The following is an 18,637-nucleotide window of genomic DNA, read 5'->3' on the forward strand; positions in this document are numbered from 1 at the left end:
TCTGTTGATTGCAATCATGCAGGCTAGCAAAGAAGTTGCTGTTCTGTTTGTCAATGAGAAGCTGGAGAAGAAACAGAAGCTTGTGTCGGAGTGTGGCAAGTTCTTCCTTGTGATGCAGGACGATGGGAACTGTTGCCTCTACGATGACACAGGCTGTATGTTTCAGACCAACACCTGGCACCAGGGTTCATATGCCAAGCTGACCGAGTTTGGTGTGTTTGCTGTCTATGACGCCTCTAACAGGCCCATCTGGACCAGCACTGCACAGCCTTCCCCCAAGGACAGCAGCTACAAGATGATTGTTCTGAACGATGGCAACATGGTTATCTTTGATAAGCATGACAAGCCGCTTTGCCACACCAACACTCCCAAGGCTCCTAACGTCATGAAGCCCAAAGCGTAAGCAAATCCTAAATATCAAGGTGTTTGAAACTCACAGTTCAAGAGCACTACGTATATGTATATTCAGCTTTAAGTTTCATGAATAAATAAAATCCTATCGTTTTATGTCATTCGATTATTCATTCCATTATGGGAAATGATTGTGCACGAGTTTGCTCCCATATCTTTTGCTTCGAATGTACCCATTATGGGCATATATGCGGAGAACATCACATTCCACAAGCAACGATTCAACATTCTCTTATGAGATGCCACATGTTTAAATATTCTTCTCACAGCCTATGGTGCAATGGGATCTCGTCTCGTCGAAATAGCGGGTATACCAAAGATGCCAAGATCTCTTGAGCTCTATGAATATACCCGGTCTGGGCATATGCCGTGGGCATAGAATTCCCAGCAAACGCGCATGCGATCTTTCCTCTGTTGAAACAGCTCCCGTTTTTTCGAAAGCAAACCGTAGGTGACAGCGCAGAGCATATTCCAGGCGATGCCGTTCATGAAATTCTTTTTTGTTTAAAGGGTTTGAAAATGTAGGGTTTATGGAAATGGCGGGTAGGGCTCCAGACGAGTGCAAGGTCTGCGAGATCAAGACGCTAGGGCTGGAGAACGATGGCGAGGCGAAGCGACTGCTACGCGCTGTGGCTGCGCAGGTACAACCGATCATGCGGCGGCGGCGCTGGCGCGTCGGCGTTCTCAGCGAATTTCGGTATGCATTTTCCCCCTTTCTCGTCGAAATCACTGTTGCTGCTGCTGCCAGGCCGAGAAATCCTTCTTTGCTTGGGCTCAATGTGAATGGAGGACGCGAGATCAAAATCAGGCTTCGCCGCCATGGGCGAGACTCTGAGTTTTACGAGTATGATTTTGTATTGGGAACCATGCTTCACGAGCTCACTCACATCGGGCGTGGGCCTCACGATGCCAAATTCTACAAGCTCCTCGACGAAGTCACAAAGGTAAGATTTCTCTCCTTTTTTTTTTCAAGCATCTTCTTGCATAGAAAGTTCTACCTTTGTTTTCGTCAGTTTTAGCTTCCTAGCTTCGTTTACTCACGTATCTCTTTGTTTCCCCTTTCACGTAAGGAATGCGAGGATCTCATGGCCAAAGGAATCACTGGCACTGGCCAAGGCTTTGATGCTTCAGGAAAGAAGCTGAGCAACGCTTCACACAACCCGCCGGCCTCGTCGCTACGTAAGACAGCTCTTGCTGCCGCCGAGAAACGCCAGCGGCTGGGAAGCCTCTTGCCGGCGGGGCCTCAGAAACTAGGAGGAGATATCAGCATGAGGAACTCTCTCAGTCCTGCTCAAGCGGCTGCTATGGCGGCCGAGAGAAGATTCAGAGATGATTTGTGGTGTGGCGCTCCTGAGACCATTGGAGAAGACGGTGATGGCAAAGCAAAAGACAGAGAGAACAGAGGCAACACTTTAGAAGCTGGTCCCAGTGAAGCGTGTCGCTACAAAGAAGCACCCCCGCCATCAAAGCGAGCCAAAGTTCCCGAGTGGGAGTGTAACGTTTGCACTCTATTAAATCCGGTATGTTCTTCGTTTCTTTCTTTCTTTCTCTTCGTGATTAGACATTGTTTTTGCAGCCCCTTGCGCCAATCTGCGCAGCATGTGGATCCACACAGCCCGAAGCGAATTTGTCGAAGAACAAAGCGTGGGCGTGCAAGTTTTGTGCGTCGCAAAATCCAGTAGCGATTGATCGCTGCGTTCTTTGCGACGAGTGGAGATACTCCACAGGACATTAACAGCAATCACAGGTACTTGAATCTACTGCAAAGATAATCGACTTTTATTAAGAAGATACTGTCAAGTATCTCACGCACGTTTGCCTTCTCCGCGAATTCCTAGTCGACATTGAGCTGAGCCAGTACTCGGTGGTGATCTTGGACGAAGCCCACGAGAGAACACTCAACACTGACATCCTTCTCGGCTTGGTTGCCTTGAGAAAGCCCGAGCTCAAGCTGATCGTTATCTAGATGGTCACAAGATCTCCCAGTTCTTCGGTGGCTGCCTCGTTGTCAACATTCCTGGGAAGCTCTTCCCGGTGGAAATCATGTATAGTACCGAGCAGCCAGTGGAGTAGACTTTGATAGAGATCCACGCCAAGGAGCCTCCGGCTAATATCCTCGTGTTCATGACGGGCCAGGAGAAGATAGAGAAGGTGATCGCCAAGCTGGAGCACAGGGTCCAGGCTTTGGAACAAGGCTCGCGAATGGACGCGCTTGTTCTTGGAGACATCTCTCACGGTTGACGGCGTTGGCTACGTATCAAGAGCTTTGATCTGGGATGCCTGGAAGACGTTCTAGTACTGGCAGCGATGCTTTGCAAATCGTGCTTAGCATTCTTGAGGCCTTGGAGTTGTTTGTGAGTTTCTCCTCTATGGTTGTCTTGAAGCGTTTCCAAAATCTCGTGTTTCATTGTTTCATTACTGGAGGTCCTCAGGGCTCTCGTAGCTTTTCATTATGTAAAGTTGATTCTGGACAAGGTGGTGGTGGTGGTGTGACGGAGATTTCAGCCTATCCTGGACTCGTTCCCTTCTTTTGGAGCAGCCAAATTGATGCTCTCCATTCTTACTTTTGTTTTTGTAATATCTTCCAGATAAATAGTCGTTTAGTGAACTTTTTAAAAGACAACACAAAACAAAACCTTGTTCTTTTTACAAAGCAAACAATTGATATAAATTATACTCATATTGCCTTTTCAAGAAGAAAACTAATATGGATTTAAGTATTACAGTTCTTATTTTTCTACTTTTGAAAGTCATTTACACAACTAAGCTTGTTTCTAGACCAGAAGATACAAATCTTGTAAATTCAAATACTACAAATATAATTGTTTCAAGGTTACTTATGATGGTAAATTATGCAATTCCACAGGGTCACACCATACCATTAGGCCAAGGTATAGATCGTCTTGCTATTATTGAAGATGAAATATTTGGTAATATAACTGTTGTTATGCAAATATGGCTTTTCAGTGTAGAAAGAGGAACAAGTTACAGATATTGTTCTACTAACCCTTCTGGTGAGGAAAGAAACACTACTATAGTAAGATATGAATTAACTAACTTAATAATGCAATATCATCCTACTCTTCTAAATCTTGGATCCAGATTAATTTCATTAACATCAGGGATATATGCTATTTATTACTGGATTATGAATATACCTCCTCAAGGAGGATCTAGAGAAATATTAACTAGTGCCTTTAATGATTGTCAATTTTACTCGCATTCATTATTTAGTTCTACATTATATAACATTTTATTACCCTATTATTTTATAAGCTCACTAAATAAAAAAGCACTTCTATATTTACATCCTAATTGTAAACTAGAACTTTATATAAGAAATGAAGCAAAATGGTCAATATTAGAAAACTATAAAAATTGTTATCTTATATTACAGCCTGATGGAAATTTAGTTTTTTACTCTGAAAACAAAAAACCTTTATGGTCACCAAATAAATATTGCAAAGCTAAACCTAATTGTATAATGAGTACATATCTTTCTTTAAAAAATGATTGTAATTTAGTTTTATATAAAAACTATCAACATATATTTTCTAAAAATATTAAAAATATTCCTCTTTGGTCAACTAATACTTTTTGCTAAGGGTTAAGATCTTTGCTTAATCATAAATTAGACTTATGTCCTACTTTACATTAACATTGGATAGATCCATAAAAAATAAATATTATAAATATATAATATACATTCTCAATATGATTGTTATAATAAAGGGAGGTATGTATTATATTCTTGTTAATTTAGACTCGCACACTTATACTTGTTAGAAAGGAAAAAGGACAATTTGTTTCTGCAACTTTTTCAAAATCAATAATGTGAGTATGTATGTATTTTAGGGAAGCCTCTTGCCGGCCGTAGCCTCAGAAACTAGGAGATATCAGCATGAGGAACTCTTTCAGCTCAAGCGGCTACCAAGAGAAGACTAGAGATGATTTGTGGTCCTGAAACGATTGGAGCAGAACAGGGAGAACAGAGGCAACGCTAGTGCCAGTGAAGCATCGGGAATGTAACGTTTGCGGTATGTTCTCGTTTCTTTCATTCTTTTCTTCGTGATTTGACATTGTTTTGGCAGTCGCTTGTGCGTCGCAAAATCCAGAAGCGATCGATCGCTGCGTTCTTTGCGACGAGTGGAGATACTCCACAGGACATTAACAGCAATCACAGGTCCTTAAATCTACTGCAAAGATAATCGTTTTCGCTTATGCAGTCTCTGTCAATATGACAAAACAACAGAGCTTCCGAGTACACTCTATGCTTCGCTCTAAACAATGGAGATCTCCAAATTCTCTGATCTCTGTCAGTAGGATAAAACAAGAGCTTCTATGCTTCGCTCTAAACAATCGAGAACTCCAGATTTATTGTCATTCGCTTTTATCCTTTGATCCAAAAAAACTGTGTGTCATCTCATCCAGTGACCACCTTCCTCTGGATTTTAAAGTTTTGCAGTGAAGGGCTTCTTTATCTGCTGTCCACACTTCTTTGGCTACGTGTCAGTTGACCCGTCTTCGTACCGCCATCGTACGTAGTGGCCGTACTTGAAGGTCCAATTTGGAGATTTTAGGGCATTATCAGGGTTCATCGATGGCGGAATGGGGCGGTGCGCTATCAGCCGCGAGCCGCGAGGTGTAAGATCCTGCCGCATTCTATCGCTTTCTTCCTAGCGATCGTGTAGCGAGCGAGCGGCCGGCGAAATTCCGGAGCTTCGATTTCATGCCCCAGGTCTTCTTTGGAGGAGAGAGGGCATTTGGGAGATCTTTATGCCGCCATGCCACCGCCAGTGGAGAATGCTGAGGCGAATTCCGGGCGATTCGTGACGCTGCGGGAAATTATGATCACAATTGCGGGGCTCCTGTTGGTGGTTCTCACCCTTGTTCTTGGAAGAGCCAGTGCCATGGTCGTTCTCATCACTGCCAAGAACGAGACGCTGCCATTCCCGGATATGGAAGCTAGCTTCGGTAAGGAAAAGCTTTGGAATTTGTGTCTATCGTGGAATTCTCATCTTTCTCTTCTCTTTCAGCGCCTCGAGTTCCAGCGTCTGGAATTTCCGGCCTGTTCTACGAAGCGTACCCTCTCAATGCATGCGACGCGATCATCAATGGTCCGGGGCTTTTGATCGGCAGCATTCCGGTTTTCGCGATTGTGGAGCGAGGGGGCTGTAAGTTTGACGAGAAGATCTTGAATGCCCAGGATGCTGGATTCAGTGCTGTGATCGTCTACAACAACGAAGAGGGTCATGATTTGATCTCAAGTAAGTGGAGTGTGCTTTTTCCATGAGCAGTTCTTTGATTCTTTCCTTTCCAGTGTCTGGATCATCAGACGACGTGCACATTCCAGCCGTTTTCGTTTCAAAGTCCGCTGGCGAGACACTGCTCGAGTATTCCAAACAGATTGGAGCTCGCTGCTACATTCTCCCGGCCATTGAGAACACGGCCTGGTCAGTCATGGCCGTGTCGTTCATCTCACTACTCGCCGTCACTGCGGTGCTCACCACTTTCCTGTTCGTCCGGAGATACAGACTGCGTCACCTCGGCTCCAGATTGCTCCTTCTGCGAGACTCTTACGGAATGAGCGCACGGGAAGTGAAAGCTCTCCCTACAGTCATATTTAAATGCTTGGGCGATGGCCAGGGGACGTCAGATACTTGCGCCATCTGTCTGGAAGAGTATGAATCCGGTGAAAAGCTCCGAGTTCTACCTTGCCACCATGGTGAGTTTCCTTGTTTTCTCTTCGTGCTATGTTGTTCTTACGCACTTGTTTCTCTTCTTCCAGATTTCCACGCGGCTTGTGTAGATCAGTGGCTTACGACTCGACGGCCATTCTGTCCGGTTTGCAAGAGGGATGCGCACAACAAAAACGAAGAGCCGCCGCCATCCGAGAGCACACCGCTACTAGCAGCCGCTGCCGTGTCTCCGCCGGCTACTACCCAACCAGCGGCTACTCAGACCTCCCCGGTTGGATCCCTGCGTGACGATGGAGCTTGCGACGATGAGTCCGCTCGGGGTGCTTCCTCACTGAGAGAAACTCCCGTGGGATCGCCGTCCCCAACCGAGGAGAGCTCCTCGCCAGGTCGGGCTTTTGGATTTCATAGTGCTCCAGATACGTTTTTGCAGATTGACGATGATTCCAGCGCCGCTGCCAACACCGACACGACCACCACCACCGCTTCTTCTTCAGACCACCATCGCCACAACCACTCGAGGTGCTACAGCGACATAAACTCGAGCAGTAGTAGCAGCGTGGAGCGCTTGTGCTGAGACTCGAAAAGAATTTCACTTTGTCTCTTTCTTACGCGTGGTTTTTGTGTAAATTTCCCTCCTCTCTGGCTTCAAACTTTCGGACTGGCAGAGTAATGTAATCTAATAAAATGTAACCATCTGCCTTTGGAAAATCTTTTTCATGTTTTAGAGTAGTGTAGGGCCTTTTTTATAATTTACTTTTTGTATGAATGAAATTTATCTTTTAATGCAAATTGTTTGTGTGATTATAAGTTTTTAAAAAACATTATACAATTAATTAATAACTTATCATATTAATAATTACTGAAAACATCACGACTTCCGGAATGGCCAACACGCTCAAGGCTAAAGAGTTCTTCTATTGCAGCATGCCACACAGGAACCTGGCGTCTTGGAACGCGATGCTGGGTCGGCGCGTGGACGATGCCGCAGCGTGGCTCCACACGCTTCCAGAGATTGACACCGTCTAAACGCTCGAGCGATCGAAGCTTTCAATGTCTTCCACGCGATGAAAGCTGTGGAGCTCCCGGATCAAACTTGCTTTGTGACCATCCTCAATGCCTGTAGAAGCTCTACCTTGGAAGGAGCTACATGGTGTCCATGGGTCTCGACTATGGAATCTCTCCCACTAAGCAGCACTACTGCTACATGGTTGATCTCCTGGGACGAGGTGGTCTCTTGGACGCTGCGTTGGAACTTGTCACAAACATGCCATACGTTCCCAGAGTGGCCTTGTGCTAATGTAAAAGAGAAGTAATGAAATAGCTCTAATAGCCATAACCCCTGAACCCTAGGACGCTATGGCGATGGCGATGAGCGTCTTCCTGGCGGGCCTTCAAATGCGGGGCATTCGCGGCTCTCTGGTGGGCGTTTATTATCCTTTTTTTCGGATCTAGTGCCATTCTTTTCACTCAGATAGAAGGAAAGCTTCGTTGCATTCTTGTTCCTTTCTCTTCGGGTTTTAAAAGCTGGAAGTGTTTTGTGTTGGATTTTTTTTTTTTTTTTGCTAGCTTGCAAACAAGGACACGCATCGACCACTTCGCTGTTCTTCCAGCGGCGGCGATCAAGACACTGCTAGTTCCAGTTCCTACGCGAGCTTCGACTGGGATTCGGAGGCTCCCTCCGCCAAGGAGCAGCGCCGGCTCATTCGCAAGGAGCTGGCGAGGAAAGTCATGACCGAAGTTGTGAAGAACATGGAGGAAGTGGACTACCCGCTGTGGATGGACGACGAGGGCGATCCCGAGTGGAACGATGACGAGCCCGACGATGGGTGGGGATTCGACGTCTCCAAGTTCTTCGAGAAGCCAGCGGCGAAGAACTCGACCAAGAACAAGCAGGACAGGAGAAATAGTTCTACTTCCAGTGCTGCTGCCACTTTGGAGAGTGATGGTTCAGACTCAGAGGCTGATTACGATGCGTGGGATCTGGAAGACAAGTTTCAGTGGATGGTGTGGGAGATCTCTCAGAGCGAGTGGCACGACGTTGTGTTTGAAGATAAGAGGCCTTTGCTGGTGTTGGTCTATGAGAGATATGGTCCCAGGTAAGTGGAGCTATGTTTCGAACTCCTTGTTCTAACTTGGTTTCATCTATTCCAGATCGAATGCTTGCTTTCAAACTTTGAAGGAGCTGGAGAAGGCAGTGAAGACTTTCTACGATAAGAAAAAGATTGCTCTAAGAGTACGTAGCTTTTGTATCGTTCTAGAGTTTCATATGCTTGATCTATAAGCAGGCTGCGAGGATTGACGCACAGAGAGATCGAGACATGGTCGCAGCTCTCAAGCTCGATAGCTTTCCTGCGTTGCTTGTTATAAGGGAGTCGAAGCTACTCCACCGGATATATGGTAAGTTTGTGTGAGCAATTCTAAGTTTCTCTTCTTTTTCTTGCTTGTACAGGCTCTAGGACAGAGGATGAAATCCTCCAAGCCACAGCACACTTTTTCCACGGAGCTCGAAGGCCTGCGTTTTTGGGAACCGGTTTAACAACCGTGGAAGCGGTTCCAGAGTGCAAGCCATCAAAGAAAAAGGAAAGTAAAGTCAACAAAGCTTTGGAATGATGAATCCATGAATCTTCGCATGGTCTTAACCAGAAAACAAAAAATCTGAGTGATTTAGGCTTCCCATCCACGAAGAACCGTGGCTCGAGCGACTCTTTCGACTCCGAGCGTGAAAGCCCCCATTCGAAGGCTACAATTATGAGTCTTGCATGACTCTTTCACGCTGTTGTATGCATTGGTGATGTATCTCTGCAACTCCATGTTGACTTTTTCTTCGTCCCACATGAAGCCTTGCTTGTTCTATATGAAAGACATGCTCAAACCAAAGCTTGCGTGAAAAAGAGCCTCACTGACCTGTACCCATTCGAAGTAGCTCACTGTGACACCTCCTGAGTTTGCCAAGATGTCTGGCAACACAATGATGCCTTTCTTCGCAAAAATCTAGTCACAAAAAACCATAGATTCAATCCAGAAAGCTTTTTATTTTTCTCATACCTCGTCCGCCTGGGGCTCAATGGGATGGTTTCCTGCTTCTATGATGAATCGTGCCTTTACATTATTTGCATTCTCCCTGTGGTTTCATAGAAGTGAGAAATCAATAAGAGAGCAAAGCTTAAATAATACCCATTAAGAACGCCACCCAAGGCAGCCGGGATGAGCACATCGCAATCTTCCATTAGTATTGAGCTTGGGTCGATTGGATCTCCCAGCTTGAAGCCTTTCACGCCACCATTTTCTTGAGCGTGCTTCATCAGCGCTGGGATATCCAAGCCAGAGTCATTTTTAACCGCTCCAGTGATATCGCTAACGGCCTTCACTCTCCCTTTGGCCTCGAAAAGGAGCTGGGCGGTGTGCTGCCCAACGTTGCCAAATCCCTGCGAAAGTTCTTAATTGATCAAGCTGAGGAAAAAAAACTAGAGAAACAACGGAAGTTCTACCTGGATCACGAAAGTTTGGTTCGAGATAGATTTGCCATGGTCGGCAAGCAATGCTTCAGTCACGTATACGACTCCTCTTCCAGTGGCAGCCTCACGTCCTACAGAGCCACCGAGGTCCTGAGAAACAAAAAAAATTATATCATCATCATCAAGGAAAAATCACATCATCATCAAGAAACAAGCTTACAAGTGGCTTTCCAGTTACTATTGCTGGCGAATACCCGTGGAACTTAGAGTATTCGTCAAGAATCCAAGCCATGGTCTGTGAAGAAACAAAAACATGAAAATCCAACTTCGCAAAGAAAAGAAAGGACAAGTAGAGGAAAAACCAAAGAAAAGAGAGAAAAACCTGAGCATTCGTTCCCATGTCGGGTGCTGGAACATCCGTATGAATACCAATAACATTGTGGATCTTCTGTATGAAAATTCGAGTGAGCCGCTCTAGCTCGTGGATGCTCAAGTCCCGGGGATTACAGCCTATCCCTCCCTTGGCGCCTCCGTATGGAAGATTAGCTACGGCTGTTTTCCAAGTCATCAACTGCGCTAGTGCGTTCACTTCGTCTGGATCAGCCTACAGGAGGATAAGGAAAAGCGCGATTATATAGAGTTTTCTTTTTTGTTTCTTTTACCTCTGGATGATATCGAATGCCACCCTTCATGGGACCCCTCGAGTTGTCATGTTGGACTCTAAAACCCACGAAAGACTGCAGAGTGCCATCGTCCTTTGGAATGGTACACTCAACCTACGAATATGATTGAGATCCAAAAGACCAAGAAAAAAAGGAAGAAAAGTGAAAAAAGAGACCTTGATTTCTCGGAAAGGGATCAGGAGGCTCCTCTCCAACTTTGAATCTATCCCAAGTATCTTTACTGCCTGCCTAAAGTATCGATTTGTAGCCTCTAATGGCTTCATCCTGTGGGAGAAGAACAGAAGGAAGAAGTGGAGAGTAGCTCTAGAGAAAACCAAGTAACTGAAGGAAGAAGTTCAGTGTAGCTAGAAAACCAAGTCGCTCGATGCTCTTTCGTTGCTCTCTCGATCCTCTAGAGAATGTGTATCACAAAAAAGGACACCTAGCTATCACGCATGTGTTTCTAAAGACCCGGTTGAGATATATACGTGCACGGATAAACACGCAGCGCGAGTAGTCAGCAGGAAAAAAAAAACTCCAAACGATTACGCTCACACCTCACAAGAATAAACAAAGAAAAATCCAATACGTTGCAAAAAATAAAACAGGTAGAAAACAAAGATCCAAAGAGGAAATGAAAATGCAATCGGATATGGACTAGCATGCAGGCCTGGATCGAGGATTTCATAGTTCTCCAGATGCGTTTTTGCAGATTGACGATGATTCCAGCGCCGTTGCCAACACCAACACCACCGCCGCCGCCACCTTCCGACCACCATCGCCATAGTCACTCGAAACTCGAGCAGTAGTAGCAGCGTGGAACGCTTGTACTGAGACTATTTGCTCTTTTTCGTTCTTACGCGTGGTTTATGTAAATTCCAAGATCTCGCAAGGAGCTCAATATGAGGTGCTGCCGGTGGAGCAAAGGTATAGATGAAGAGAGTGGATTGCAAATGATTCTCGGAAAATTGCTACCCCAGCTCGAGCGACGACGAGGGAGACGATATATCGACCACATTGGCAGGGGAGTGGCCAGTGCTGTGACTCACGGCCATGTGAAGCTTAACATGGATGCGTACAATGACAAAAACGAAGGTCGGCTATTTCTTTGCACTCTTTTCTTTTCTTCTTCGAACACAATCTTGTTGACGATTATGTAAGTCGTTGCCTTCACTTTCCTTTATGATTTTTTCCTCCATTTTTTCCTTTTTTTTCCTCTGGGAAACTAAAGCATGGCTTTCAGGATGAGGAGGAGGAGGAGGTAGAGGATGAAAGAATCAAGCCTATCTTCTGATTGTGACTGCCAAACCCAGAGATGAAGTTGGATCCTCGAGGTAGTCATTTTTCCTGTGGCTTCGCTTTTCTCTTCCTGTAGAGATTGAACTGGTGAGCTTTCCAGAAATGTAATGCCAACAGTAAGCAGAGTTCTCTTAAGTCTCATACTACAGAAAATGACTGACAGACTTGTACGTAGGTACAATCTGTTAGTTCAATCACAATGGCTTGTAACTCTATTTGCAAGCCAGCAGTTTATCGAGCAAAGTCAATTTGGTTCAGCTGGGTGTGCATCACCTGAAGATTTTCTGGAGCTTAGCTTGCCGGACAGCCACTGCCTCTGGGAGGAGCCACTGACGATTGCAGATCGAAAAGAATGATGATGGATGGACAGATGACATTCAACAGCAGGATTTGTGGCATGCAAAGTTATTTCCGGCAGGAGAAAGAACCGAAAAATGTCTCTTCGCAATGTGGCTGATGGGAGCCATACAGGTACTGAAACTTCCACAGGAACTTGAGACAGAAGTTTCGGCTCACATGGTGGTACCAAACTGCATTTCTCCGATCTCGCGCAAGTAAACTGAAGTTCCTGTCTATCAAGCCATCTTCACGGCAAACTCCTTTTAGTTCAGCGTGGAGGTCGTTCATGCACGAGAGCATTGCCCCAAAATCAGTGAACTCTTGCAGCTCTGCAAAATTGAGTCGTTTTGCAGCTAGCCACGCCTTCGAAATACTGGCAAACAACTTCGGGGACAAAAGTGATTTTTTTGTTTCTACGTGTCATATAGTGTGCTGGGAAGTAACTACTTCATCTTCAACCATCTACTGTAAGCCTTCCCGTTCGGCTTGACATCGTTGGAGTATTGAACGCAAAGGCTGCGTGCTCAACATGGCAGTCTACTACCTGTTGGCTGCTCAAGAAGATTCCTGGCGTGAGTTTAAAAGCTCCTTTCGATGAGAACGATCCGTTTGGCCGCGCTGGTGGTAACAGGCTGGACGAGTCTCAACACTCGAGCGTCTGTTCCCCAGGGCAGTGGTCTAGGCACCTCGAGCATTCTAGCAGCTGCGGTACTCGAAGTGAGTGGCGGTAACAAGGCAAAGGCAGCGTTGCAGCGCTGGTGTTGGTGCTAGAGCAACTTATGGGAACTGGAGGGCAAGTTGGAGGGATCTATCCTGGTCTAAGAGATCACGACGAGCCTGCCATCGAAGCCACTCACATTTTCGGTCGAGACAGTAATTTTGCCTCCAGATGTTCGGGAAGAACTTGAGTATTGAATGCTCCAGTTTTCTTTTCTTTCTTTTTCCAGGTGAGACAAGGTTCTACAAAAAGTTGTCAAGCGCTACTCTGTCATCAATCCAACAAGCTGGCAAAACTGCAACGGGATGGTTTTGTCCAGCATGGGGATGATAATGCAAGAGGCATGGCAAATCCACCAAGAACTCGATCCCACGTTCTTGTCGATGCGATTTTCAAGAAGATCAGCCATCTTAGCTGCGGCTACAAGCTCGTAGGCGCTGGTGGAGGTGGATTTGCAATTGTTATGGCCAAAGAGGGGGACTCGGCAGGAATTATCAGAGAATTTCTCTCCTCCAGCTTCAAGGATTTCGAGCTCTACAGCGCAGTGGCTATGATATCGGCTACGTTACATCGGCTACGTTTAGGAGTTGGAGAATCTTTTGTGTCCAGAGCTGAAGTCTTTTTTGAGCTTGTGCGGTGAGAATAAGTATTCTCTCCCGAGGATAAACGTTTCATGTAGCTTGCCTTCCACCAGCACTCCAAGTGCGGATTGTCAATGAAAGATGATACCAAAAACTCTTGAAAAAAGGCAAGGTCCACATTGTCTCTTCCCCAACGAATGTAAACCCTCCTCAAGCGGGAGTTTTTCACAGGTCAAAACATATTCGCATGACATTCATAAACACACCTTAATGCGTTCAGAAACTTCAAGTCTTGATGCATGAGTCATATCCAAGTGTAGCAAGCTCTCATTCACAAAAGCCAAGCACAAGAGTTCCTTGACATTTTTGTAATGCCACATTTGCATGATGCAGAGTTTGAATAACTTCATGAGCCTTCCTTGATAATACAATCGCCATGAATTCCAGCTCTTGTGTAGGTTAGCTTTCAGAGCGAGGAAGACCTGATTGCCACAGGCGACTTCAAGCTGTAGCCTTCGGCAAGGATGAGCGTCTTGAGCAGCCGACAGTTGGATAGAAAACTTGAGAGGTCATCACTAGTCAAGCTGTGAGTCTGAGCTCCTGTATCAGAGAGAAGCATGAGTTCGTGTGATCAAAAGCTTGCAGCCATGACAAGCTCAACTTCTCAAGCCTGTCACAACCTATAGCTTTCACAACAACGCAATCTCCTACAGGTTCAAATCCAGCTCCACCATCACCATCCGTAACCAGAGTTTTACTTCCATATAGCTTACAGTCCTCTATAACTAGTACTTCAAGCTTCGGACACACTTGCACCATATCATCAAAATAGACTTGGGTATGGAGGCAAAAGAACTGGAAGCCCAGTTTTGAATGCCATTTCCTTTGGTGTCATGCTTGAAACCATTCAAAACCTCCTAAAAACAAAAAACATCAAGTGTTGATAGATTTGTCAAGTTTTGTAAAATCAATGCCACTCACCTCTCTTTTTCAATTCATTACTATACTGCTTCCTCTATGCTTCATGATCACCCACCAAAGCATGAGCATTGTGAGTTTTGATGTGGGATGCTAACCTAACAAAATGTTTAGTTTTTTTTAAAAAAATTATTTTTTATTAATTTTTTTTTTCCAAAAAGGACCCTAAAATGCAAGTTATGATTCCATTTTAACACAGTTGGAGTAGTGGCATTTAATTGGGCATAATCCCATGTTATTAAAATCTTCACTTATTTTTTTCGCAAAAGAATGATATGTTAGAGGTGTAACTATTGTGTAAAAATATATAACAGTCTACTAAAATAAATTAAGGTGTATTTTACTAAAGTTTTTGGACTTGATATTGAAGCATGTAGTGTTTGAAATGTTTATTTCCATGTTCAGGAACAAACTCATTAAATATTTATGGAGTAAATCATAAATGCCTTTTTGGTTTTACCTTCTACAACAAATCCACAAAGTTGGCATTTTGATAAAGCATTTACTTCTAAAATTAACATGAATTTAGATAAATATGATATCAAAGTTTATCTTTTTAAATACCATACCATTTAATGTTGTAAAAAATTTGTATTTTTATGCGATGATTGCGACTGTTTATAATGTTGGACTTGATGCTATATCAAGGATTCTTGGTTACAAGAAGCTTCATACTATTCAACTCACTTTTCACTATACTTTAATCAAATAATAAGTGAATTCAATATTACTAAGTTTTTTGTAACAAAAAATCCTCAATGTAATATAAGGTCTAGCACTACAAGTAGTTGCAATTATTGCTCAAAATATAAATTTTTAATTACATTGAATAATTTAAGAAGATGAATTTTAATATCACATTCATGTTTTTTATATCATCCAAGTATTTCCTCAATGTTATTATCTCATATTCATTTTAAACCACTAAATGATCCTTTATGGCCTACAAAAGCATTCATATGTTGAGATTAATTAACATTTTATATACCATCTCCAGAAGCAAATGCCCCATGAAAATGTCAACTTTGTAAATTTGTTATAAAAGATAAAACTAAAAAGGCATTTGAAATTTATTTTTAATGAGTTTATTCTTGAATATGAAAATGAATGTTTAAAGTATTATATATTTCAATGTCATGCCTAAAATTTTTAGTAAATGTGCATTAAATTGCCATATATTTTTCCATATTAATTAAACCTCCAATTGTTAGAAGCATAAGCAAAAAGTTTGACAACATGGGACCATGCCTGCCATTGCATCAAATGTGCCAAAATCAATAGCTAAACAGTAAAATACAATTGCTGGAATTACTAGAATCAATTAGTTGCATTTCAAGGCACAAATTAAGGTTTTTTGGGAATAAAAAAAGACAAGTATTTCATGAAACTGACCGCGTTCAGCAGCGGTCATCCCAGGCGAATGCAGTCGAGACTCACAATAGTCAGTTCTTGTGTGAGCTTTCGACTGGTATTGACGATGGGTGGGATTTGACGTCTCCAAGTTCTTTGAGAAGCCAGCGCAAAGACCAGTGCTGCTGCCACATTGGAGAGTGATGATTCAGACTCAGAGGCTGTTTACAATGTGTGGGATCTGGAAGATAAGTTCCAGTGGGTGAGGGAGATCTCTCAGAGCCAGTGCACGACACTGTTTTTGAAGATAAGAGGCCTTTGCTGGTGGTCGCACGAGAGATATGGTATGTTATAGAACTCCTTGTTCTAACTTCGTTTGATCCAATCCACGCTTGCTTTCAAACTTTGAAGGAGCTGGAGAAGGCAGTGAAGATTTTCTACGATTTCTTTAAGAGTACGTAGCTTTTGTATTATTCTGGAGATATATATGCTCGATCATAAACAGGCTGCGAGGAATGATGGGCAGAGATATCGAGACATGGATCTCGATAGCTTTCCTGCATTGCTCGTTATATGGGAGTTAACGCTGGTTATATGGTAAGTCTTTGTGAGAATACGTTTTCTCCTCTTTTTCTTGCTTGCACGGGCTCGGATCAAGCTACCACACACTTTTCCACGGACCTGCAACTAGTTTAACAACCGTGGAGTGCAAGCCATTAGAAGAGAAAAGATTTGGAATGAATCTTCTAATAAGTCTTATTATACGAAAACAAAATGCTTGAATAGCTTACGCTTCCCAACCACGAAGAACCGTGGCCCGAGCGACTCTATGGACTCCAAGCGTGAAAGCTCCCATCCGAAGGCTACAATTATGAGTCTTGCATGATTCTTTCACGCTCCTATATGCATTGGTGATGTATCTCTGCAGCTCCATGTTGACTTTACCTTCGTCCCACATAAAGCCTTGATTGTTCTATATGAAAGAGAAATAGCAAATGCTCAAACCAAAACTTTGCGTACAAAAAGAGCCTCACTGACCTGTACCCATTCGAAGTAGCTCACTGTGACACCGCCTGAGTTTGCAAGGATGTCGGGCAGCACAATGATGCCCTTCTTTGCAAAAATCTGGTCACAAAAACCATCAATTCAATCTAGAAAACTTTTTGATTTTTCCTATACCTCATCCGCCTCGGGCTCAGTGGGATGGTTTGCTGCTTCTACGATGAATCGTGCCTTGACATCCTTTGCATTCTCCCTGTGGTTTTACGTACGTTAGTAAGAAAAAAAATGAGAGCAAAGCTTTTACCCATTGAGAACACCACCCAAGGCAGCTGGGATGAGCACATCACAGTCTTCCATTAGGATGGAGCTCGGGTCGATTGGATCTCCCAACGGGAAGCCTCTCACGCCACCGTTTGCTCGGGCGTGCTTCATCAGCGCCGGGATATCCAATCCAGCATCGTTCTTTATCGCTCCAGTTATGTCGCTTACCGCCTTGACTCTTCCTTTGGCCTCGAAGAGGAACTGGGCAGTATGGTGACCAACATTGCCAAATCCCTGCAAGAGCTCTCAGTTGATCAAACTCGGAGAAGAAAAACAATGGAAGCTATAAACTGCTCTACCTGGATCACAAAAGTTTGGTTCGAGAGAGACTTGCCATGGTCGGCAAGCAATGCTTCAGTCACGTATACAACTCCTCTTCCAGTGGCAGCCTCACGTCCTACAGAGCCACCTAGGTCCTGAGAAGCAAAAACAATATCAGAGGACAAATCAAATAATCAGAAAGAAAAACAAGCTTACAAGTGGCTTTCCAGTGACTACTGCTGGAGAGTACCCATGAAACTTGGAGTACTCATCCAGAATCCAAGCCATGGTCTGTGAAGAAACCAAAAAAATAAAAATCCAACTTTGTAAAAGAAACAAAAAAATGAAAAATAAAAGAAAGAACAAAAAAAAGTGAAAAAAAAACCTGAGCATTCGTTCCCATGTCAGGTGCTGGAATATCCGTACGAACACCAATGACGTCGTGGATCTTTTGCGTAAAAACTCGAGTGAGCCGCTCTAGCTCGTGGATGCTCAAGTCGCGGGGATTACAGCCGATTCCTCCCTTTGCACCACCGTATGGAAGCTTTGCTACCGCGGTTTTCCAAGTCATGAGCTGGGCCAGAGCATTCACTTCGTCTGGATCAACCTAAGAACAAAAATAAAAGAGCAATTATAATCACAAGAGCGTTCTTTGGTTTCTCTTTCCTGTCTACCTCTGGATGATATCGAATGCCACCCTTCATGGGGCCTCTCGAATTGTCATGCTGGACTCTAAAACCCACGAAAGATTGCAGTGTGCCATCGTCCTTGGGAATGGTACACTCAACCTGCGAATGTGATTGAGATCCAAAGGACCAAGAAAAAAAGGAAGAAAGGAAAAGACCCTGAGAAAAAGAGAAGAAAACTCGCCTTGATTTCTCGAAAAGGGATCAGGAGGCTCCTCTCCAACTTTGAATCTATTCCAAGTATCTTTACAGCCTGCCTAAAGTATCGATTTGTAGCCTCTAGTGGCCTCATCCTGTGGGAGAAGAACAAAGAGTGTTGCTAGAAAACCAAGTATCTCGATCCTCTCTCAATGCCCTCTCGATGCCCTCTCGATCCTCTCTCGATGCTCTCTCGATGCCCTCTCGATGCTCTCTCGATCCTCTCTCGATCCTCACTCACTGCTCTCTCGATAAGAACTCGTTCCTAAAGATCCGGTTAAGATTTATACGCGCACCGCACGGATATACACGCAGCGCAAGCAACAAGTCAGCAGGAGGGAAAAAAAAGGGACTCCAAACCCCAAACGATCACCTCACATGAAAGAAATCCATAAACAAAGATAAAGTCCAACACGATCAGCGAGGAAAAAATAAAACAGGTCGAAAACAAAAGAGGATCCAAAGGGGAGATGTGAGAATGCAGCCCACCTCGCGCTTGGCCAAAACCCCACCTCCAAAGTGCGCCAAAAACGCTCCTTTCGCGCAGCTGATGATCACGAAACGCTTCTCGCTAGTGACAAAAATCTGATTAGGTTTCAACCATGTTTTTCACATTTGGACATTTCTTCGAATATACTTGAATATTGACTAAAAGGGATGCCACGTATCAGATATAT

General features: G+C 44.1%; 6 protein-coding genes across 7 annotated transcripts; 4 read left to right on the top strand and 2 right to left on the bottom strand.

Moving 5' to 3' along the window:
• The first annotated feature begins 16 nt into the window (after nt 1-16).
• Nucleotides 17-403, top strand: LOC9661161 (comitin). Its single transcript, XM_002962517.2, has one exon. The coding sequence runs from the start codon at nt 17-19 to the stop codon at nt 401-403; it is 387 nt and encodes a 128-aa protein (XP_002962563.1).
• A 288-nt stretch (nt 404-691) lies between these two features.
• Nucleotides 692-3,019, top strand: LOC9661162 (DNA-dependent metalloprotease WSS1). Its single transcript, XM_002962518.2, has 5 exons — nt 692-719; nt 937-1,108; nt 1,160-1,355; nt 1,482-1,931; nt 1,988-3,019. The coding sequence occupies exons 1-5, from the start codon at nt 692-694 to the stop codon at nt 2,144-2,146; spliced, it is 1,005 nt and encodes a 334-aa protein (XP_002962564.2). The 3' UTR covers nt 2,147-3,019.
• Nucleotides 3,020-4,995: 1,976 nt separating this feature from the next.
• Nucleotides 4,996-6,818, top strand: LOC9661163 (receptor homology region, transmembrane domain- and RING domain-containing protein 1). The gene is made up of 4 exons (XM_002962519.2): nt 4,996-5,385; nt 5,448-5,678; nt 5,732-6,136; nt 6,200-6,818. Exons 1-4 carry the CDS (start codon nt 5,196-5,198, stop codon nt 6,682-6,684), a joined length of 1,311 nt encoding a protein of 436 aa, XP_002962565.2. The 5' UTR covers nt 4,996-5,195; the 3' UTR covers nt 6,685-6,818.
• Nucleotides 6,819-7,448: 630 nt separating this feature from the next.
• Nucleotides 7,449-8,930, top strand: LOC9661164 (thioredoxin-like fold domain-containing protein MRL7L, chloroplastic). Its single transcript, XM_024663934.1, has 5 exons — nt 7,449-7,529; nt 7,677-8,206; nt 8,262-8,343; nt 8,396-8,507; nt 8,560-8,930. Exons 1-5 carry the CDS (start codon nt 7,467-7,469, stop codon nt 8,718-8,720), a joined length of 948 nt encoding a protein of 315 aa, XP_024519702.1. The 5' UTR covers nt 7,449-7,466; the 3' UTR covers nt 8,721-8,930.
• LOC9661165 (glutamate dehydrogenase) lies at nt 8,696-10,511 on the bottom strand. Of its 2 annotated transcripts, none has more exons than XM_024663928.1 (9): nt 10,404-10,511; nt 10,228-10,341; nt 9,948-10,169; nt 9,786-9,860; nt 9,599-9,715; nt 9,285-9,535; nt 9,192-9,231; nt 9,015-9,101; nt 8,696-8,960 (listed from the first exon to the last, which is right to left on the bottom strand). In XM_024663928.1, exons 1-9 carry the CDS (start codon nt 10,509-10,511, stop codon nt 8,775-8,777), a joined length of 1,200 nt encoding a protein of 399 aa, XP_024519696.1. In that variant the 3' UTR covers nt 8,696-8,774. The 2 variants fall into 2 exon arrangements, with proteins under 2 accessions (XP_024519696.1, XP_002962966.1); XM_002962920.2 differs by having other exon boundaries at nt 9,156-9,231.
• A 5,710-nt stretch (nt 10,512-16,221) lies between these two features.
• On the bottom strand, nt 16,222-18,526 carry LOC9661166 (glutamate dehydrogenase 1, mitochondrial). The gene is made up of 10 exons (XM_002962921.2): nt 18,450-18,526; nt 17,947-18,055; nt 17,751-17,864; nt 17,462-17,683; nt 17,293-17,367; nt 17,115-17,231; nt 16,799-17,049; nt 16,672-16,747; nt 16,531-16,617; nt 16,222-16,465 (listed from the first exon to the last, which is right to left on the bottom strand). Exons 2-10 carry the CDS (start codon nt 18,052-18,054, stop codon nt 16,280-16,282), a joined length of 1,236 nt encoding a protein of 411 aa, XP_002962967.1. The 5' UTR covers nt 18,055; nt 18,450-18,526; the 3' UTR covers nt 16,222-16,279.
• Nucleotides 18,527-18,637: the final 111 nt, after the last annotated feature.

This window comes from Selaginella moellendorffii, unplaced genomic scaffold, assembly GCF_000143415.4.
Source record: "Selaginella moellendorffii unplaced genomic scaffold, v1.0 SELMOscaffold_2, whole genome shotgun sequence".
In the NCBI taxonomy this organism is placed as follows: domain Eukaryota; kingdom Viridiplantae; phylum Streptophyta; class Lycopodiopsida; order Selaginellales; family Selaginellaceae; genus Selaginella; species Selaginella moellendorffii.